Raw genomic sequence first — 23,609 nt, forward strand, 5'->3', positions numbered from 1 at the left:
TTTGTCGCCCTGGGCCATCTACCACCTAACGCCGGCACTGGATACACAACACATAAGTACCCACAACATAGAAAGACAAATTCTCCGCTAATGTTGGTCACCAAAGACCCCCATGGCGTTTAATTTGTTAACCCTAGAAGGGGTAGACAGAGGTGCACATATAGGGTGACTAGTAATTAGTGAACGATATTTAAACACGTGATTGTACTCATGATTACAAACAACTTTCCCGAAGAAACTTTTTTGTATAATCGTTAGTTTTATTTTTATCACAATAACAAAATTTCGCGTGTGCTTGTAATGAAATGACGCTATGTGGACAGTGTATGTACATAAAGTTTTTTTATGGTATAAGCTTAAACGGGCAGACGGATCAACTGATGGTAAGCAATGGCCGCCGCCCATGAACACCCGAAACACAAGAGGCGTTACAAGTGCCTTGTTGGCCTTTGGGGGTTAGGAAAATAAAGGTTGTTGGGGAATCGGAGAGGTATTCCATAATCTCCACGCTTGGTAATAAGGTTGGAGATCGCAGTTTAAAAGATTCAGGTTTATCAGAGAGCACTGCTGCCCGGTCTTTGTCAAATGTGTGTCAAAGGGTGCTTTTTCACCAGAGATGTGCTATGCTACGTTGCTGTGGATGCGTTGGCTTCCGCCAATCATATTCATTGCTAAGCTATATTTTTTTATATCGAAAGATGTATGCTATGGATTGTTTTCCTACCATCAAAACATCGCGGACTCGAATAACTCATCTTCGTAGCATAGCCACACAACACATTCCTAGTAGAAAAGAAACCTTTGTCGGGTATACGATACCCGCGGGAAGAGTAGGGATGTTGCCACATATATTCTGCAATGCCGTCATACTGTGTGTGTACTTTGAATATTATTTATCATTATCATATGTGTGCCGCTGATAATCTCGCGATAAGGACTCGTATGTCGATAAGTGATGCAATCTGCTAATTCATTTTGTTATAATGCACCAATTTTAATTTCAGAAGCAACGTCACGCCTTTTATCCCCGAAGGGGTAGGCAGAGGTGCTTATTACGGCACGTAATGCCGCTATACAATGTACACCCACTTTTCATCATTTGTGTTATAAGTCCCATGTCCTCGTAGATGGTGAGCCTATTGCCATATACCGGGCACAATTCCAGACTCCGGGCTACTAGTTACTGAGAAATTTTCGAAACACCGAAAACACCCCAGCCATACTTTGCCCGACCCGGGAATCGAAACCCGAGATCCCTTGTACGGCAGTCGCACTTGCGACCACTCGACCAACGAGGCAGTCAAAATTTTATTTTAGATATTATTACACTTCATAATCATCATCATCATCAGCCGAGAGACGTCCACTGCTGAACTAAGGCATTTTAGATATTACTCTTAGATACTAATATTATAAATGCGAAAGTTTGTGTGTATACTTGTTTCTCAATCACGTCAAAATGGCTGAAGGGATCGATCGGGATAACATATGGAACAGGGGTAAATTATTATACTTTTTTTTGTTCGAGAGGTTATACTCCCGAAAGGGTCCCATTTCCACCAAGTCAGGATCTGATGATGGAATCCTAGAGAAACCGAGGGGAACTTTCGAAAATTATAGGAGCGAGTAATGCGTCTTTTATGTTTTTCAATAAAGATTTATAAACACTGCAATTTACAAAGGGTCTTGAGTCAACCTGATGATGGAGCTGACAAATAGTCGAGGGATGGATTCCCGTGGTGCTTGGCGACTGGGCTTCTCCCAGTTGTGCAGTCTCTTTTGTGTGTAAGGGTTAAGTCATTCTTTTTCCTGCATTAAATTCACGGAAGGAAGTAGAAACTATCGTTTTCCTTTTCTCCTCATCTAATAACATCTTCTGATTTATTTCGTTGCGGGATCCAAGACAGTCATTCATTTCCCTGGGACGTTGGACTTCAGTGTTCCGGTGTTTTCATGGTTGTATCTACTGTAGATCCTGGTGCACAGGAGTTGCAGCGGTATGGGAGGTTGTGGCGGGCTTGTCCCAAAAAAAAAACAGTCGAGGGAACTCTTTAACAGTTTACAGCAACTACCTAGTGTTTGGGTTTGAATAATTTGTATCGATGAGAACTTTACACCTAGAAGGAGCAGAACCGTCATTAAGGATCTGACATTGTGACTTCTAACCTACCAGTTAGTACTTATAATAGTCATTTTATTTTATGCTTTTTAATTTTAACATTTTTCTTTAGTTTTTGCTTTTTTGAAGGCAGTTTTTTATTATCCTACGGGAACGCGGGCCAAGTTGATGGTAGAAAGTAGTTTGAACTGTAATCTAAATTGTCACTAGTCACATTTTTTATTACTAGGTATTATTTTAATTTCCTTGTACTCTGATTGATATAGGGAAGGTCTCATTAGTCCAGCTAGCAGTGGACAGACGCGGGCTGTCAATGACGATGACGTCAAATTACTGCACAGTTGGCGTGGTGGCTGGGCAACTGGCTGCCGTGGAACGTGTCACGGGTTAGTTTCCAGCACGGAGTAACAGCACAAATTGTTGTTTTGGTTCTCGGTGTCATGCGAATTTCTCATGCAATCTCATGCAACTTACTACCTAACCCTAGTTATATACATATAAGTGTACTTTCTAAGATTATTTAGACACCACTGACAAACGGTGAAGGAAAAACATCGTGAGGAAACCTGGGCTAATAATTTCTAATTATAAGTTTAAAATCGCCAACCCGCATTGAGCAAGCGTGGTGATTAATGCTCAAACCTCCGTGTGAGAAGAGGCCTTTGGTCAGCAGTGCAATAGTGTAATAAGGAGTGAGCCTATTGCCATATACTGGGCACAATTCCAGTCTCCGTGCTATTACTGAGAAATTTTCGCAAAACTGAAAAAAAACCTAGTAGTACCTTGCCCGACCAATACGTGTCTAAAATAATCTAATTAGTTTAAAAATAATCTACAAGACGGACATTAAAATAAAAATACATAAGTCATCTACACTATTGCTACTATCTACATAAATATATTTCTACTATAATTATGTAGGGCTACGAAATACTAACTTCGTCTTTACACAACGGCACGCCGGCGAGCGTGGCCAATCTATGACAACTGCATTTGAACTTAAACGTCGTATTCTGTAAAGTAAATGTATCAAACCCTAGTATTTTAGGCCCAATTACCCCCTTTCCAATCTTTCCCATCCCCGATTCCCGAACAACAACCCTTAAATTCCTAACCCCCAAAAAGCCGGCAACGCACTTGTAACGCCTCTGGTGTTTCAAGTGTCCATGGGCGGCGACGATTGCTTACCATCAGGTTTACCTGACGTCTGCTCGACGTGTTTCAGCCACTTATAGGCTGTGTGATGTTCTCTGCCTACCCCTTTGAAGAAGAAAAGGTGTGATGTTTACCTACTTACAGATACATCTGTTCACCGATTGTCTCGTCAGTCGAGTGGTCGCAAGCTCGAGTACTTACTGTACCCTTAGTACGAGTTTGCTATACATTGAACGAAAACGAAACGAGAGCGCGTGCGGTGCTCTGATTGCCCGGCGCTAATGAACCGACCAGTCAGGGAACTTAGAACTAGTTTGCTTTACGTTTAACGAGATCGAAATTGATTGACTGATTCGTTGTAGCTGGCCAATCACGGCGCCGAACAAGCTCTCGTTTAAATTTCGTTTAACGTAAAGCAAACGCGTACAAAGCCCTCAGAGCTAAGGATTTAGGATTAGTGTCCAAGTTTACAGGGCAAAATGTTACTGAAGTTTTGAATGATGTTCAGTGTATAGCAATAGACACACCCCCTATTACATGGGACTCATAACATCAAAAGTGAAAAGTGGGTGTAATATTGTACTAGCGACCCGCCCCAGCTTCGCATGGGTACAATGGTGATATATTATGCATGTATTATACATATAAACCATCCTCTTGAATCACTCTATCTATTAAAAAAACCGCATCAAAATCCGTTACGTAGTTTTAAAGATTTAAGCATACAAAGGGACATAGGGACAGAGAAAGCGACTTTGTTTTATACTATATAATGATGTGCACCTCTGTCTACCCCTTCAGAACTAAATAAGGTATGATGTCGTATCATGTACAATTTAAAAATACAGGAAAAACGGGGTATTTCCAATATAAAATAGAGAAAAATAAAAGACAAAAATAACACATAATATATTATAATTTAATATTTATATTCAAGTTTCTGTATTTGTGTTACAACACTTTTGCCGGGAGTAACATTCTTTTTGAACAAATGCTGATAGCTTACCGATATGTCTTCAGTAACAGTCACTTTATGCTGTTTCATATTTCCTTTTGTAAAAGTCGATTCGTTTTTCGTAACTGTTATAACAGGTGACAGCGTAAAGCCTGCACTAGTAACTGTTATTTCGTTATATTCTTCGGGACTGTTATTTTCGTTGTTATTTTTGCTAGTTTCTCGTATTTCATGAGTTCCTGGTACTTCGGATTCTACATTTGGTGGATTTTGATATTCTTTCTCGATTTTTATTATCGGTGTCTCCGCCATTTCTGTTTTTGAGCTGCAAATTATAATTGTTATTGGTTTATTGATATTTATTTCTATACGTGAATAGTTTAAAACTAAGCTGAAGCCGGTATCTGACTACTCTGAGAAAAAACACCTTAGGTGTATGTACCATCACGGTTAGTTCTTTAAAAGGCCGTTAAAGATAGGGGAATATCTTCATCATTATGACCTGCTAGACTATAGGCCTCCTCATCATACGAGCAGTTTGCCAGAGTTAATCAAAGAACGCTGCAGCCGCGTCTCTGTCCAATGTCTACACATTGCTAGTAATCCCTTTATAGCTAAAATGAATACCTAATCTCAATCGAAAATCTGGGGGTTACAGGAGGCCCAATTCCCCCCTTCCTAATCCCCGATTCCCCAACAACCCTTAAATTCCTAACCCCCAAAAGGCCGGTAACGCACTTGTAATGTCTCTGGTGTTTCAAGTGTCTATGAGCGGCGGCGGTTGCTTGCCGTTAGGAGATACGTCTGCTCGTTAGCCGGCGTGTTCCATAAAAACCGAAGGAAGATTGGCACCGTCGCTTTTCTATTGACAGTTGGGCACGCGCGTCTCATGGCGCGCTAGACAGTTGCCTAATTTGTTAGTTAAGTTGGCTCTGGATAATTATATTCCAAACAATATAATATATGATTACTTACTTAAACAAATAAATAAATAACAGATAATTGAAAACAACTTACTTTAAACGATGTCCTTTGACGAAATATTTCAACAGTATGCTGTGTTCCGTGTCCATTATATTTGATATCAAATTGTTATCGAACGATAAAGTAATGCAGAGATATCGTCAAGTAGGTAGTGCGGCTGTAATCGACAGTTAATTATTATGTTATATAGCTTTGTTTCTTTAAGGGGTAGGCAGAGAAATGCAACGTCACGCCTTTTATCGATAGACAGAGGTGCACATTACGGCACGTAATGCCAATGCTATACAATTTACACCCACTTTTCATACATACATTTTTTTTACATTTGATGGGTTGACGTTTGGCCGCTATCTCGCCTGATGGTAAGTGATGATGCGGCCTACGATGGAGCACGTCTGCCCATAAGCAACCTATTCACTCGGGCTTTGAAGACACCCAGGTTATACCCATTAGGAAACACAGACTCCGGAAAGGAGTTCCACTGCCTAGCAGTTCGCACAAGGAAGCTTGAAGCGAAGCGCTTCGTGCGAGTGGGCGGTATATCTACCATGAAACATACATACATATCTTCACACCTTTAATCCCCGAAGGAGTAGGCAGAGGTGCACATTACGGCACGTAATGCCGCTATACAATGTACACCCACTATTCACCATTTATGTTATAAGTCCCATGTAATAGGGGTTGTCCCTATTGCCATATAAAAAAAAATATTAGACGCGTATTTTTTATATTGTCTAATAAGAAAGTAGTACTTAGATAAAGTGAATCATTGTTTAGGAGTGGGAGCAAATACGTCATTTCAACGTATTTACACAGAAGTGTGAATTGTGAAGTAAAGTACAGTAAGTGTGGGAGAGCCATGCTTCGGCACTGCAGGGCCGGCTCGACCGGAGTGTTACGACGGCCTCACAGAAAACCGACGTGAAACAACCCTTGCGTTGTGTTTCGTTGTGTGAATGAGGTTACCGGAGGCCCCATTACCCCCCTTTTCCAATGTTCCCCGATACCCCAACTTTTAAGTTCCTAACGCCTTTGGTTCGGGTGTCCATGGGCGGCCGCGATTGCTTACCATCAGGTGCTCCACGTGCTCGTTTACCGGCTTATACCGTAAAAAAAAATGAATTAATCAAGTTAAGTAAACTCATTAACCAATCTTGCAGCAGATTAGCCAAATCTGCTTTAGCAAAGGGAGGAAATCGGGATCTATTCGTTTCCTTATCTAATAATATCTTCCGATTTATTTTGTTCCAAGACAGTCATTCATGTCCCTGGGACGTTGGACTTCAGTGTTCCGGTGTTTGCATGGTTGTATCTACTGTAAATCCTGGTGCACAGGAGTTGAAGTAGTTTTGGGAGATTACTAGCTTTTTTTCAGGGGGAAAATCATCCTATTCCTTCTCCCGCCTTGGGTGAGGGTGTTGGGAGTTTTAAACTCTTACTGACTAAAAACCACCCCGTTTTTTCTCTTGCTTTGAGCCGGACTTATTACGTTGTCCGCAGCTCTGGGTGAGATTACGAGTTTGGCTAATAAAAACACAATTGTAATAGCAGACTAAGGCCCCTGGTGAAAAGCGGGTGTTATTAGGCACCTACATTTTGTGTACCTCTGCCTACCCCTATATCTTGACTGCACGGTTGGTGCGGTGGCTGGGCAACTGGCTGCCGCGCAACTGGTAGCGGGTTCGATTCCCGCACGGAGCAACTCTTTGTGTGATCCACAAATTGTTGTTTCGGGTCTGGGTGTCATTTTGAATACTAAATTAATTATTATGTTATCAGCTTACTCACGTAACTGTTTGACGAGGAACTCTACTAGTTTCAAGCCATGCTAGAGGCTCATATTCATTATTGAGTGACTAGCATGGCTTGAAACTAGTCGAGTTCCTCGTTATACAGTTACGTGAGTAAGCCGATGAAATAATAATTAACTATTTAATTTGTACTACCTTTATGCTTAAATAATATCTATACTTAAGTCACAGCTTAAGTAGCCAAATGTACCTTTAGATAGGTAAATAAACAGTATCAGCAACCGGTCTTGTTCCTTTAATTTTGATTTATCATAAAAACTTGCATTTTGTATTCTTATCGAAAGTAAATATCTTAACTGATTATTTTTACCCGACTGCCGAAAGGAGGGTTATGTTTACATAACTATGAAAATAAGGGGTTGGCAGAGGTACACAATGTAGGTTCTTAACAACACCTACTTTTCACCAGGACTGTTATGAGTCCCATGTAATAGGGGGTGAGTCTATTATTGCCATATACCGGGCACAATTCCAGCCTCCATGCTATTGTCGTCCCGGGAATCGAACTTGAGACATTTGTTTGGCAGAACTTGCTACCACTCGATCCATGAGGCAGTTTCTCTGTTTAATAGTTTAATTTTTAAGTGTGGGAGAGCCATACTTCGGCACGAATGGACCGGCTCTACCGGAGTGATACCACGGCCGAGCAGAAACTGACGTGAAACAACGCTTGCGTTGTAAGTATTTAGTGAGGTTACCGGAGGCCCAATATCTCCCCTCCCCAATCTCCCCAATCCCCGATTTCCCAACAACCCTTCAATTCATAACGCCCAAAAGGCCGGCAACGCACTTGCAACGCCTCTGGTGTTTCAGATGTCCATGAGCGGCGGCGATTGCTTACCATCAGGTGATTCTCACTAATGTTTTAAATGTGAAAGTTTGTATGTTTATCCGTCAATCACGCTGAATCTACCGAAAGGATTTTGATGAAATTTGATATACAGACAGGGTATGTTGTTGTTATGGGTAGTTGGTTGATAGGATATTTTTTATCCAATGAGGACGCGGGTGTAGCCATTGGCAGAAGCTATAAGTTTAATAAATACTTACTATTAGTCCCAATTCGGCAAAAACTCCAATATTAACATTTTAAATTAAACATTTAACCACTAAAATAATTCATTAAGATTATCACCACACCATTTAACATTACATAAAATATTTTAATCTACAAAAAATAATCCGATAAAACACTAATCTTAATATTATTTCTTTTTAAAATAAAACACACGAACGAACGAAACGCGATCACTGATTGACGTTTTAATTGAAAAAACTAAACGCAATTCTATAACAGGTATTTATACACTATAATAACACTTGTTTTTTAGAAAAATTAATTGGAAATATTAAGATTTTTTTTAAGTATCGTAGTAAGTGTATTGTGTAGTTGATATTATGTTGGCTTATAGGAAAGCACTAAAAATATTCGATTGTGCTATCTGTAAATTTATCAGGAAAGGTAGATAATGCATTATCTTGGCTTTAGTCATCGATAAGCTTTATTGTAGCCCACTTTTATGTTTTTATTTTTGTCAAAAATCACACACATAGTTTGTATTGTACGCCTTTTTAAAAGGCCGGTAACGCCTGTGACTCCTCTGATGATGCGAGTGTCCATAAGCGGCGCTGATTGCTTACCATCAGGTGACGCGTCTGGTCGTTTGATCCCTGTTCTATAAAATAAAGTTTAGTGACGATTTTTTTTCATATAGCAAACACGTCTTGTATGTTCCCGAAATGGGTATATGTATGCAAAAAATACCCATTTTTCACCAATTATGTTGAGTCCCATGTAAGATAGCCTAATCTCCAAATCCTAATTAATCAAATCGGGCATATTTTTATCTCTTATTGAGAAATTCTCTATAAACCTTAGGTAGTAATACTTTTTCCGACCCGGGAAATTTTACAGTACGTTTAGTCTGACCAACAGTGCCGAAATATTGGATACTCATAGAAATAGAAAAACATGGTAAATATTCTGTTTCAAGTTCCAATACTAAATAGTAGTGTTAGTGACCATGTCAGTTTAAAAACTTATAACACTGTTATTTTTACATAGCACTGCTATAAGTATTCGAAAGCTATATAATTTAAAAACAACTAATTTAAAATTAGTTGAAATAAAATCGAATTGAAATATTAATACGTAATAAAAACAATGCATGAATGAAAATTAAAAGTCGTAGTTGCGACTACACAGTCGCAGTTGCGACTGTTTAGACGAAATAACTACTGTAGTCGCAACTACGACTGTTCAAAAGAGTTACATTGTAACCTATTTGCAAAATAAATATCATTTATCATAATATTTCATAACCGCGCCACCTTTAAGTAAGTATCTAAAGATTAAAACAACTGAATACTTTAGTCTCATTTGTCAAAAAGGAATTAAAGTATTTTAGCTAATCTATGTAACTTAACCTATCTACTTACTTAATAAAAAATGTCTAAAAATAGATTCTTACATAATCATTTTCATTCATTCACTGTTTTTATTACGTCGTAGTCGTAGTCTACTGAACAGTCGTAGTCGCGACTGAACAGTCATAGTTGCGACTGAACAGTCGTTCTCTATTGCGACTGAACAGTCGTTCTCTATTGCGACTGAACAGTCGTTCTCTATTGCGACTGAACAGTCGTTCTCTATTGCGACTGAACAGTCGTTCTCTATTGCGACAGAACAGTCGTAGTTGCGACTAAACAGTCGTTGCGATCCTTTCATTACCGATTAGTATAACACTATTCAACATGATACACCGCATCATCATCATCATCAGCCTATAGCAGTCCACTGCTGGACATAGGCCTCCCCAATTGTTCGCCACTTTGCTCTATCACTAGCGACTCGCATCCAGCTCCTGCCAGCCATCCTGCGCAGATCGTCACTCCACCGCATTACTGTATTCTATTGCGACTGAACAGTCGTTGTTGCGGCTGAATAGTCGTAGTGTCTGAACAGTCGCCGCGCTTGAACGCCTATTGCCATATACTGGGCTCAATTCCAAACTCCGTGCTATTAAGTACTGAGAAAGTTTCGAGAAACCGAAAAAAGCCGAACAGTACTTTACCCGACCCGGGAATCGAACCCGAGACCAATCTGGTCTCTATATGACACATTAATATCACTACATAGTATAAAGCAAAGTCGCTTTCTCTGTCCCTATGTCCCTTTGTATGCTTAAATCTTTAAAACTACGCAACGGATTTTGATGCGGTTTTTTAATAGATAGAGGGATTCAAGAGGAAGGTTTATATGTATAATACATGCATAATATAATATATCACCATTGCACCCATGCGAAGCTGGGGCGGGTCGCTAATAAAAAATAAAACAATAATTAAGAAATTAAAATTTTAATGTTTATCTTTATATAAAACATTTTAATCTTACATACTAACGACAACAATATGAACGAATGGAGATTCGAACTTACAACATAAGACCTAATACTAAATCTTAACACATACTAAATTAACTAAAAAACTCACGGTTTACTCACATATGTGTGTAATACTGACTTTGTGCCGACCCGGGAATCGAACCTACTATCTACGTCGCAGGCGAAACATACTACTACTAATTATTATGTTATCGGCTTACTCACGTAACTGTTTGACGAGGAACTCGACTAGTTTCAAGCCATGCTAGAGGCTCATATTCATGAGCAGCATTCGGCGACATACGACGCGGCGATTGTCGCGCTGCTACTAACCTCTAGCATGGCTTAAAACTAGTCGAGTTCCTCGTCAAACAGTTACGTGAGTAAGCCGATAACGTAATAACTAATAATTAATCGCTGGTGAATCTATTCATAGCATCATCGCACCTACCGTTGGAGTTGGAGGACAATGCTTGTGTTTGCCGATAGAGGCCGCGATGGGCGCACGCTGCTCATGATGAAGAGTCCCTCTATGACTCGAAACTAGTAGAGCTTTTCTCCATTAATGTACGTGAGTATGTACTTAAGTTTTAGTAATAAGCATAGATTTTATATGTAAGTACTTTACTAGGTAATAAGATATGTACTGGCTCTTTAAACACTTTATTGTGCCCTACCGGGTCCATATTTTTTTTAAGATATCACCTGCTGTATAACATATGAAATGCAAATAAAGAATGAGTATTTTTTTACATTTGTTGGGCGGACGTTTGGCCGCTATCTCGCCTGATGGTCTACGATGGAGCACGTCCGCCCGCAGAATAAGCAACCTATTCACTCGGGCTTTGAAGACACCCAGGTTATACCCATCAGGAAACACAGACATCAGAGTATTGAGTAAACCGTGTTTTTTTAGTTAACATAAGAACTGTTGGTCCTATTAAACTAAGCATTTGGAAATGAAATAAATCTTAGAAAATTAAACTTAAACACTAATCTAAATCTATTATAAAAAGATTAAGAACTAAATAGGAAACTATTATAATAAATGGTTTTAAAAACCAGCACTCTTTTTGGTCAATTTGACATGGCAATCACGACATTGAAATCACTATACTTAGGTATTTAGGTAGGTAGGGTAAGTGAGCCTGTTCGCATCCATCTTACAGAACACCATTTAATAAGTCACTAAAAAAAAAGTAAAAATAACGGTATCGAAGTAAAGCAGTAACCTTTGTTTATAGGTAAGACGTTATATAGCAATTTAAAGGTGCCATATTTTTTGGGTTATTCAGATTTTGGTTTTAAGTATCATACCGCCATACTCAGTCATTTAATGGTTACTTAACCCAGTCCTTAGCAATTGTTTTCGGAACAAAATAGTTACTAAGGAATAGTTTAAGTATGAATAAGTATTGAAGTATGAATATAAATAATCATTGAATGTTTTTAGTACGGCAGTTACATTCATGGCAATCTGTAAAACAAAGAGGAATTGGTAGGTGGATGTGCACAGGCGCATTTACCCTATATCAGGGGTGGCCAACAGGTCGATCGCGATCGACCGGTCGATCTCGAGAGCATTATTGACCGATCGTGGACCAGAAATTAAAAAAAAACTTCCGTGTTTGGTACTAAAGTATGTGTACACATAAATATTTTGTATAAAAGGTCGATCGCGAGTACATTTGGCCACCCCTGCCCTATATAAAACAATAAATTCTTATTCTTCGCCTGTGGAATGCTTGCCTAGGGCGCTCTCTAGGATTATAACTCACCTCAGCTACGACCTATCCTAACAAATTCAACAGTAATATCATGTTAGACCCTTAATCATCCCAGCATTCATTCTCAGGATCCTGCTCCGGCAGATAATCCTTCTGCATCAGCTGTATCGGATTCCGTTTCGCTCCAACCGTAGTATTATTACTTCGGAAACTAAGATTTTGTTCCTTTTCCAACTTATTCGGACACACTTTATAGTGGTTTTTCATTTGATCCGGTGGGTAGCGGTGTGTTGCGTTGAACGGACATATTTCTAGTGGTGGATGGGTCTTCTGGCATTTGATGATGTGGTGCTGCAGTCTGGTGCGGGCTACCCGGTGCGTGGGGTCGTACGGACATGTTGCGTAGTTCTCATTGTTTACCAAATTCGCTGGAAGAGAGAAAATTCTTGTTGTTATTAAAGTCATTTTCTCTGTCCTTATTTCCCTTTGTATGGTTAAATCTTTAAAACTACGCAACGTATTTTGATGCGGGTTTTTTAATAGATAGAATGATTCAAGAGGAAGGTTTATATGTATAACTAGCTTCTGCCCGCGACTCCGTCCGCGCGGATGTCGGTCTTCGCGTGGAAGTTTTATTTCTCCATTTTGAGTAACTCTGACAATGACATCTTATAAATATCTATTGGACCCAAATACGGCGAGGCCCATAATAATTAAGGAGATCCCTCTATTGAGCTACTGCTGTTGAGCAGAATAAAACTGAAAATAAAGATTTTTTTCTACGTATTTTTCCAGGATAAAAAGTAACCTATTTTATGTCCAGGATAATAAGATATAATTATACCAAGTTTCATCATTTTCACGTGATGCCTGACCATATATAGACAGACAGACAAAAAAATTATAATCACATATTTGGGTTTGGTATCGATCCAGTAACACCCTGCTATTTATTGTTTCTATATTTTCAATGAACAGAATTGACCCTTCTACAGATTTATTATAGCCCGCGACTTCGTTCGCGTGGAATAGTGACTTCCGGAAAATTTTTGGTTTTAACCACATAGTTCCCGATCTCGCGGGATCTCTTCAAAAATGAGATGTGGAAGATATTCTAGGGAACTCCTCAAAAATCAACATAATGAGCTCTGCGTTTGAATTTAATAGATGTATACTCACTTTGGGCATTGAAAAAATAGTTTAAAAACGGACTTAAACTAAAGAAATATTATAATCTTTCCGAACTTAAGATGAAAACTAACTTAAAACTAAATAATTAAAGAAAGCTACGAATTACGAATTTATAACAATTAAAAAAGAAATTATATTACAACCTATCCTCTATGCTATAATAACCAAGCTTAAACTAAATAATTTAAAAGAAACGACTTAAATCTAATCTATCTAATTAATTAATAAATTAGACTTACAATTTTATTAAAAAAACTAACTACAGTAACTACTAATATTATAATCGATATCAAACTAAACCTACGTTAAATAATTTAACCAGAAAACCAGGAAAACCCAACAAATAAACTTATTAATTGACAAATACAACGAAACCAATTTATTTAGAATTACTTTTATTTTTGAAATAAAAACTATCCTATGTCCTTTCTAAGGTTCTAAACTATATCTGTACCAAATTTCAACCAAATCCGTCAAATAGTTGCGGAGATTAATGGTATAAGCATAGAATAGTGTTCAACGTGATTCTTTAATTTGACATAACTTTTTTATTTATGAACCGATTGACATGAAACAAACACTAAATGTAAATTGAAGCATACCACAATATATTCGTGAAAACCGCATCCAACTCGGATCAGCCGTTTCTGAGATTAGCGCGCATAGACACACAGACAAACAGACAAAAAAAAAGTTAATTACATTTTTGGGTTCGACATCGACATAACAATAACCCCTGCTATTTTTTTTATTTTTATTTTCAATGTACAGACAGCACTTTTCTACGATTTTATTATATGTATAGATATAGATACTTGTATAATATATCACCACTGCACTCATGCGAAGCTGGGGCGGGTTGCTAGTATTTAATATAAACTTACGATAAAGTTAACGTATTTGATATACTTTTTAACAATTTAAAACAACTTAATACCTATTGCTTTATTATAAAAGGTTGTTTGTACAACGGAAAGAAACTTCCTTTATTTCTAAAATGCTGATTATGAAATTTGACGATCTCATTCATAAACAGTCGTTACAATAAGGATTAAATTTCGAAAACCATTTCTAAGATTCGAGTTAAAATACGATAAAAACATGTCAAAAGGCGGTCAGTGGTCGTTTTAGGGGCGGAAGACATGTAATTAGACTTGAATTACATATATTTATTGTGTATTTATAAATGCTGTTTAGGTGTTTTTAAAAACACAACGGGTCAAAGAAATTGTTTACAAATACAAGTATCACTGATTTCGTGTATGTAGTTTGCAGAATAACTGTGTCTTACCTGGGTTTTGATACATAGTTGTAAATTTAATACTTTATCTGCAACTGTATTACTTATTTTACTTTATTTTGTTTATTAATGTTTTCTTCGTAAGAAATAAAAAATGCCGCCCAAGCTGTCTGTCACTGTCACGTTTTGTTTAGCTAGGGAAGGGGATACAATATCGATTGAAAAAGAGAAAACCGATAATTAAAGATTACAAAATTAACGATAGCTATCGATACGGTAAAATTTAATTTTGTATTTGAAAATTGACAATAATCATTACCTTTTGGAAACGATTCATCAAACAACTTGTTAGGTCTAATTTATAAAATCTATACAATGCATTCTATAAGTGTTGATTAAAAATGTATATTGCCGTACCCTTACCAGGTTTCATGTTGAAACAAATGTGCTTAATTATTTAAAATCTATGTGTACGTATGAATGCAATTATATAATTTGAGTTTGCAGGATTCAGCTTAAAAAAGCTTTGTAGGACTCCACATCGCTTTTCATCGTTAACAATATCGAGGCTGCAGACATGAATTCTAAACGTTGCATTTAACGTCAATTGCATGCTATCACTGTCATCAATTTGTCAAAAGTGTCAAATTAGATTCGAAAGTCCTTGAACTTAGCGTATTTTGTTTTGAATTAGTTTCAAAAATACTAAAAAAACTGGCTCAATATTTAATATGAGTACACCGAATAAAAGGAAAGACAATATGGAAGGTATTTAGAACCCATTTCTTATTAGATTAATGTTAATATGTCGTTGTAAAACGGAAAATTGTATTGAAAACCTTATCCATATTTCAGACAGCGGTATCAATGCAAAAAGGCCTAAATCTGAGTGTCCGTATGCAGAGAAATGTTTTAGACTAAATCCTATACACTTTAGAGAGTACAGTCATGCTCATTGTAAGTATAAAATAGTTTAATATGAACATTTTATTTAGACATATGGAAACGAAGATTGTTAAAAACTGGATATTGCATTAGAACTTGATAACGGGATTACCCTTTTTTAATTCCTATGCACCCACTACACTAAAGATTTTAAAGTCTAGGTCAAATTGTGAACCTCCATGGTTTTTGTGAACAGTAAAAAAATATCCATTATGAAGCAAAACTAAACTAATAAGCTGTAACTATTATTTAATTAACAATTTCTTTTATTAATTATCCAGTGGAATCAATCCTAACTCGTACACTGGCACCGGAGAGTTTCCGAATATTAACAATTTCTTTTAATATGTTCCAGTGGAATCAATCCTAGACTCGTACACTGGTACTGGAGAGTTTCCGATCCCATCGAAGCTGTGCGGTCAGAGACAGATGTATGTAGACCAGCTTAAGATGATGGTGCACAAACAGATATACAAACATGGGAGGAACTTCGATAGTGAGGCTAGTAGTAGGTATGTATGAGTTTAAATTATGGATGAAACAGATAGTGATTTGGCTGAATACCGGATACCAGATAACCGGCTGCTTATTACGCCTTAACCTACTGAACCGGTTTTATAAACCTATAGTGGAATGAACGTCACGCCTTTTATTCCTGAAGGAGTCAGGCAAAGGTGCCCATTATGGCACGGATTTCAGCTATACAATGTACGCTTAATTACCCCCGACCCAAACATAGGGGTGTTATAAGTTTGACGTGTCTGTCTGTCTGTCTGTCTGTGGCATCGTAACTCCCGAACGGATGCAGTGATTTCAATTTAGTTTTTTTTGTATTAAAGGGGACTTATGTGCGAGTGTTCTTAGACATGTTTGATGAAAATCGGTTGAGCCGTTTTAAAGTTATGGGCGGTGAAAGTAACGTAAGCGGGAGATTAACCGAAGGTCTGCAAATATACTGGGACGGGGTCTCAAATGAAACCGCACTGAAAGAAAATATTGAAAGATATTTTTTTTTCGTAATAACAAAAGTAAAAAAATTTAAAATTAAAAAAAAAATAATAATAATTTAAAAAATAAAATAAAATGTTTTATACAATACAAAAATATAAATCCTGCACCAATGTAATCTTTAGCCTACTTATAGAAACAAAAACTAGTAATTAATAAGTAAAAAAAAAAGCGAACGATTTGACCTTAAATGTAATCTTTACCTTAACAAGAATCGAAATTATAGTAAGTATATGTAATATACTAAGCCTAACTTAACCTAACCTACCTATAAAAAGTATGAAATAAAAAATTAAATGGAGAGTTTCCGATCCCATCAAAAGCTGTCCCGGTCAGAGACAGATGTAAATGTAGACCTAAGCTTAAAGTACCTAAGAATGGTGCTACATAACAGATATACAAACATCGCGTTGGAGGACCGCATTCGATACGGACTGTACACCGCCGCTCGCGCAGCTATATTTCTATTTTCTGCGTTATAGTGTAAGTAGTTAAACATCAATTTACTTTAATGTTAACTGAACACCAAGCATAGTGATACTTATGAAAAAATCGTAGACAAATACCGGATCCCAGATAAATGATATTTATTTTGTCAAGTTGGTTATAAGATAACACTTTTGCATGTAAATTTTTAAAAACTAGATGAGGCCGGCATTTCTTATCCGACTACTCTGAGAAGAAATGCCGAAACAAACTCAGAGGTTGTATAGGAGTGAATAATCAGCCGCTTATTACGCCTAAACTACTGAACCGATTTTGATGACATTTGATATAGAGATAGATTAGACAACAATGTAGATTGCAAATTAAGTATTACCACGGAGAAGCAAGATATAGACAAGTTTAGGGTGTAAAGAATTCAGCGTGAAGGGTGTATACAATTTATTTATTTTATTATTCTCTATTTTTTATTATATTATAAAACATATATTCATGACATAAAAATAAAGTAGAGAATTCAATTACATTATACCTATGTATATTTTACAGTACAGAAACTACACAGAATAGCACAGAAGTTAAAACAGAAGAGGAGAGGGACACTCCTTCTACATCTAGAAAGAACATAGAACCGACACCGTCTAGCAGTAGGAGTGCAGAGAGTTATAATTCTTCTAGAAGTAGAGAGGGTGGGAGTAAGACTGCTAGAAGTACGGAGAGTGTTAAAGGTATATTAGTTATTTTTAACACACACAATGTCACGCATTTTATTTCCGCAGAGGTGCACATTACGTGTGCATGTAATGCCGCTATACAATGTACACCAACTTTTCGCCATTTGTGTTATAAGTCCCATGTAATAGGGGGTGAGCTTATTGCCATATCCCAGGATATATTATTTAAAATTTTTATATTATTATTTAAAACTATTTAGATTTACCAACCAACCACTTGGCGACTGGGCTTCTCCCAGTTATGCAGTCTCCTTTGTGCCTTTAAGCTTAAGTCATTCTGTCTCCTGCATTAAATTCACCGAGGGAAGTGGAAACTATCGTTTTATTTTTCTTCTCCTCTAATAACATCTTCTGATTTATTTCGTTGCGGGATCCAAGACAGTCATTCATGTCCCTGAGACGTTGGACTTCAGTGTTCCGGTGTTTTCATGGTTGTATCTACTGTAGATCCTGGTGCACAGGAGTTGCAGCGGTATGGGAGGTTGTGGCGGGCTTGTTTATTGTATTAATTTTTTTTTTAAAGAGTAACGATGGAGTTTCTTGCTCGTTCTTCTCCATTCGAAGCAACACTTTGGAACGAGCGCCAATTCAATTTGACGTTTCAAAAGTGCCTTATTTAGGATTAATTGAAATAAATGCTTTGACTTTGACTTGTCCTATATAAAAACCAATCAACTTTTTAATTTTCCCAGACAGTGATTACCGCCCCATAGTGCCTCCGACGCGTCGTGCGGAAGATTTCCTATCTGTTGTTGTTCCAAAAGGCAACATGGCTGCCAAACACGCTAACAGCGCCCCCTACCACGTGTTCTATACAACTATTAAAGATTCAAAGAGGACGCATAGTCAGCCATACTCTATCACGTTTTTAGGTAAGTTTAAATGTAATACGCTAGTTTCCTACTAGTCAAATTCAATACTTTTTTCGAAACGTCAAAAATGTACTTTGTATGAAATACTCTATTATGACGTCATAAGTTTTTGACGTCAAATAGCAGACTTATTTCTAGAAATTTTGCTAGAAAAAACGAAAATGAAGTAGTTCATCAAATTTATGAATGAGAGTGTGATTATTTTTGAATATTTTATTGTATTGAAAAGTTGTAATAATTTATTTTTGACCCAATCATCATCCCTATTTAATGGTTCTTATTAACTTCTGCCACCGACTTCGCACGAAAAAAGTCGCATTGGTACTCTCCGGTGGTAGGTTTGGAACTTGAGCCTTCACGCATGAGAAGCAAGTGTGTTAAGATGTGTTTTTTTATGATATAAGCCGGTAAACGAGCAGACGGGTCACCTGATGGTAAGCGATCGCCGCCGCCCATAGACACCAAAAACACTAGAGGCGTTAGAAGTGTGTTACGACCTTTTGGGAGTTAAGAATTTAAGGGTTGTTGGGGAATCGGGGATTGGGATGATTGCGGAGGGGGGCCTCTGGTAACCTCCCTCACACAACGTAAGCGTTGTTTCACGTCGGTTTTCTGCTCGGCCGTGGTATCACTCCGGTCGAGCCGGCCCATTCGTGCCGAAGCATGGCTCTCCCACACTTATAGAGATTCACTTATTTTTCAGAAATCCTAGACAGGAGTTTAGGAGAGTTGAAATGCTCTCTACAGATCAACTTCATGGTGGAAATAGGATGGCTATTGGCACAATACTACTTCGCTGGTTATAGGTAAGCAACTATTTATTAGACTCACCCCCTATTACATGGGACTCATAATATAACTGGTGAAAAGAGGGTGTACATTGTATACCTATGTTGAATCTTTCGTCTCACTCACTCACTTCAATGGGAAGGGGGTAGGAATTTTTCACTCGCGATCTTTTTAGGGGGGGGGGGGGATCATTCAGTGACTTCTCCCGCCCTGAGCGAGGCGAGAGGGAGTGTCAGACTCTTACTGATTAAAAACTATCCCTGTTCCTGTTGCTTTTCGAGCCGGAAGGGTCCTATGTGTTACTCCAGACAAAAACTACCTCTGTTCCAAATTTCATCCCGATCCCTTCAGCCATTTTGACGTGATTGAGTAACAAACATACACATAAACTTTCGCATTTATAATATTAGTAAGATTACATTTTTAGCATTCAATCATTCGTTTAATATATTTTCTATTTCAGTGAGAAAAAGCTAACAATTTTATACGGAGAAGAATGTTCAGAATTAAAAAATATAAGTCAGAAGAAACCGCAGGTGACTGCCCATCAGGTCACCATGTCTTCTCCGTTCGGGAAACATCACACGTAAGTATATGTTTAGTTGTGTTTTTTTTTAAAAAAACGTTGCCCCACATTAGGATTTTCTCCTGTGTAGTGGGTGCGTTTACAACAAACATACAAGTTCACATGCACATGACACCCAGACCCGAAACAACAATTTGTGGATCAAACAAAGAGTTGTTCCGTGCGGGAATCGAACCCGCGACACGTTGCACGGCGGCCAGTCGCCCAGCCACCGCACCAACTGTGCAGTCAAGTTGGTCTACTCATTGAGCAAACGTGGTGATTAATGTTCAAACCTTCTCAGTGTGAGAAGAGGCCTATTTTTATGGTATAAGCCGGTAAACGAGCAGACGTATCACCTGATGGTAAGTAATCGCCGCCGTCTATGGACACCCGAAACACTACAGGCGTTACAAGTGCGTTGCTTGGCTTTTGGGGGTTAGGAATTTAAGGGTTGTTGGGGAATCGGAGATTGGCAAGATTATGAAGGGGGGTAATTGGGCCTCCGGTAACCTCGTTCACACAGCACAAGCGTTGTTTCACGTCGGTTTTCTTGGCCTTTCGTCAGCAGTGGCCACTTATAAAAGGCTGGTGATGATGATGATGACTCCTGTTCTAGCTGTTTTCAATAGTTGCCCATGTACTGTCACTTTACTAAAAGTTTTTAGCGTGAGGAAGCACTTAAACTAACTCTTTACATGTACTTATTCATTAAATAATACCTACCTAGTTACTAGTCTTCCTATAACGCGGATGCGGGCGCCTCGCTGCTAACAGCTGGTCATGCGTTAGCATACGCGCGCAAAATTTTCTTATTTTATTATTGTGATAAAAATAAAACTAACATGTATATAAAAAATGTATCTTCGGGAAAGTTGTTTGTAATCATGAGTACAATCACGTGTTTAAATATCGTTCACTAATTACCAGTCACCCTATATGTTATTGTTTCAGTAAAATGATGATACTATGCTATGAGAACGGGTCGCTCCGGGTCGTGGTTTCAACAGCCAACCTGTATCTAGATGATTGGGAGAATAGGACGCAAGGGTGAGTCATATTAACACTAAAATTTACACATAGATCTAGTTTTTTTTAATGGGACAAGTCCGCCATATCCTCCCATACCGCTGCAACTCCTGTGCACCAGGATCTACAGTAGATACAACCATACAAACACCGGAACACTGAAATCCGGCGAAAAACTGTTTTGGATCCCGCAACGAAATAAATCAGAAGATATTATTGGAGGAGAAGAAAAAGTATAAAAGTAATACGATACATATACCGAAATCACATTTGTTTGTCTGTCTGTTTGGTCTGACTTATCTCTGAAAAGGCTGGACCGATTTTGACGGGATTTTCATTGGCACGTAGCTGATGTACGAAGAAGTAAGTTAGGTGACTTTTGTTTAGAAAAAAAGGGTAATATAAAATCTTCCTAAAACCGTCTCTTAAGACCGAAAAATACTATGCCGAAAACCACTTTAAAATCGGTTCAGTCAAACGCGAGATAATCGCCCACAAACATTCATACATACAGGTCAAACAGAGAACCTCAGTTTTTTAAAGTCGTTTTAAAAAATCTTCCTCTATTTAACATAATTATTATTTCATTGTCCTCAGCCTATGGTTCAGTCCCTCCTGTCCGGAGCTACCTCCCGACGCGATGCCTCATGATGGAGACTCCCCCACATTATTCAAAGCGAGTCTACTCCGATACTTAAACAATTATCATTTACCCAACTTAGCTTTTTACGTGGATCGAGTCAAACGATGCGATTTCAGTCATATCAAGTAAGTATTATTGTGTAACTAGCTGGTATGGTGCGGTTTCACTTGCTACTTGACTCCTATTAAATGTAGCGTGATTATTTATAGTCTATAGTCTTCCTTGATAAATGGACTATCCAACACTAAATAATTATTTAATTCAGACCAGTAGTTTCTGCGAAACTGTTTTATTAAAGACAAAGTCAAATGTCAATGTTAATATCAATGTCAATGCCAATATCAAAAGTCAAAGTCAATGACGACAACAAATTTCAAAGTCAAATGTCAAATTTCAACTGACATGTGTATCAGTGTCAAAGTCAGCTGTCGAATGTCAAAAGCCAAAATCAATGGCAAGGTCAAAGTAAATGTCAATGTCAATGTCAAAGTCAAATGACAAAGCAAACTGTCAAGCAAAATATGAAGCAAAATATCAAATTCAAATGTCAAATAAAGAAGAATCCTTTTCTCCGTAGTAGTTTTTTGAAATTGATATTTTATTTCAGCGTTTTCCTAGTAGCGTCAGTGCCGGGCTCACATTTTGACTTCGACTGGGGCATGACCCGAGTGGGGTCACTCTTGAGGCAGCATTGTTGCATACCCCCGGAAGAGACCAAGAATTGGCCTCTAATAGCCCAAGCCAGCAGTATTGGGAGCTATGGGAAGGACCCTAAGGTATGTATTATGTAATACAGTGTAGTCCCTTTAGTACGACTTCGCATATAGCGACCAACCGTTTTTAGCGACGAAAGTTTAGGCATTTGTTTGGTTTTAGTATAAACTTGCATTAATAGACATTCGTTTATTACGACTCCGCTTACAACGACCAACCGCTTTTAACGACCGAATTTCACACATAATTGTCCGGTTACAACGACAAAACGACGAGCGTTGCCGTGTTTACAAATAATTCATAGAAAATAATGAAATAAATGATTAGCTATCTCAACTATCGCCCCGCGCGACGCCTCTGATTGGAAATTGACTGTTTATTTTATGGCAGTACGTATTTGTAGGTAAATCCAAGTGACGCGATAAAACGCGAATAAAACCAGAAATAAACAAAAATTACAGACCATTTGCATTTAATGTAAAGTTGTTAGAATAGATTTACACTTCCATATAAGAAAGCGGTACATTATGTACGTACATTACACATCCTTACATAATTTGAATAATTAATAAATCAACGTATTCCTAGTGGCTTCAGTGCCGGGTTCACATTTTGACTTCGACTGGGGTATGACCGAGTGGGGTCTCTGTTGAGGCAGCATTGCTACATACCGCCCGAAGAAACCAAGAACTTTTTTCTGTTCGTTTGATACGACTTCCAGGCTAGTAGTACGACGTAATGTCACCGGTCCCTTGGTAGTCGTTATAACCGGATTCTACTGTATATGTTTTCTGTGATATGGGGCGGGAAAGGAGCTGAAGGAACGCTTGATGGTAAGCAAACGGCGCCGCCCATAGACACCTGCAATACTAGAGGCGTTATAAGTGCGTTGATTTTATAATATTACTAGCTTACCCGGCAAAAGTTGTCTTGCCTTATAAACTATTTCTAGTTTCTAGATAAAAACAAACAAAAAAAATAATATTGTCAAAATATTAAAGAACAAATGTTTAAGGTGAACAACCCTTATAACTTAGGCAGTTGTCCCACCAACGGCGAGTGAACGACTAACTATCGGCTATTTTCTCGCTCAAGAAACGTACAATAGTTATACTTTCCTTGTAAACAAAAGAGATGCATATACAAACAGTTGATCGCTGACTGTTCACACTGCCGGCGAGTGCTCGCTTCACTTGTTTGTTTTTGTTTTCACTCGTTTCTAAATTGTGAAAAGTGCGTGTCTGAATAGCGCATTACTCGTAACCGCATCGTATGCCTACCCCTTCGGGGATAAA

General features: G+C 38.0%; 4 protein-coding genes across 5 annotated transcripts in view; 2 read left to right on the top strand and 2 right to left on the bottom strand.

The window, feature by feature from the left end:
* LOC118278687 (uncharacterized) overlaps nt 1-8,360 on the bottom strand; it is a 38,583-nt gene extending 30,223 nt beyond the window's left edge. Inside the window, 1 exon segment of the mRNA XM_050703365.1 lies at nt 8,078-8,360. The gene's annotated coding sequence lies outside the window, so the exon portion shown is untranslated.
* Nucleotides 1-23,609, top strand: part of LOC118278720 (alpha-centractin) — an 800,945-nt gene that overhangs the window by 320,238 nt on the left and 457,098 nt on the right. The gene's annotated exons all lie outside the window — the stretch shown is intronic.
* Nucleotides 11,244-14,764, bottom strand: LOC118278652 (gametocyte-specific factor 1-like). Its single transcript, XM_050703824.1, has 2 exons — nt 14,623-14,764; nt 11,244-12,568 (listed from the first exon to the last, which is right to left on the bottom strand). Exons 1-2 carry the CDS (start codon nt 14,636-14,638, stop codon nt 12,243-12,245), a joined length of 342 nt encoding a protein of 113 aa, XP_050559781.1. The 5' UTR covers nt 14,639-14,764; the 3' UTR covers nt 11,244-12,242.
* The window catches only part of LOC118278643 (probable tyrosyl-DNA phosphodiesterase), a 47,270-nt gene continuing 38,869 nt past the window's right edge, over nt 15,209-23,609 (top strand). For both annotated transcript variants that reach the window (XR_007706847.1, XM_050703538.1), the window contains exons 1-10: nt 15,209-15,339; nt 15,427-15,528; nt 15,872-16,028; nt 17,518-17,696; nt 18,395-18,574; nt 19,278-19,380; nt 19,827-19,949; nt 20,883-20,978; nt 21,555-21,725; nt 22,208-22,376. Coding sequence is in view for 1 of the 2 variants with exons in the window: in XM_050703538.1 (XP_050559495.1) it covers nt 15,303-15,339; nt 15,427-15,528; nt 15,872-16,028; nt 17,518-17,696; nt 18,395-18,574; nt 19,278-19,380; nt 19,827-19,949; nt 20,883-20,978; nt 21,555-21,725; nt 22,208-22,376 (1,317 nt within the window). In the remaining variant the exon portion in view is untranslated. The remainder of the gene's footprint in view (nt 15,340-15,426; nt 15,529-15,871; nt 16,029-17,517; nt 17,697-18,394; nt 18,575-19,277; nt 19,381-19,826; nt 19,950-20,882; nt 20,979-21,554; nt 21,726-22,207; nt 22,377-23,609) is intronic.

The sequence above is a fragment of the Spodoptera frugiperda genome, chromosome 24 (assembly GCF_023101765.2).
Source record: "Spodoptera frugiperda isolate SF20-4 chromosome 24, AGI-APGP_CSIRO_Sfru_2.0, whole genome shotgun sequence".
Classification (NCBI taxonomy): domain Eukaryota; kingdom Metazoa; phylum Arthropoda; class Insecta; order Lepidoptera; family Noctuidae; genus Spodoptera; species Spodoptera frugiperda.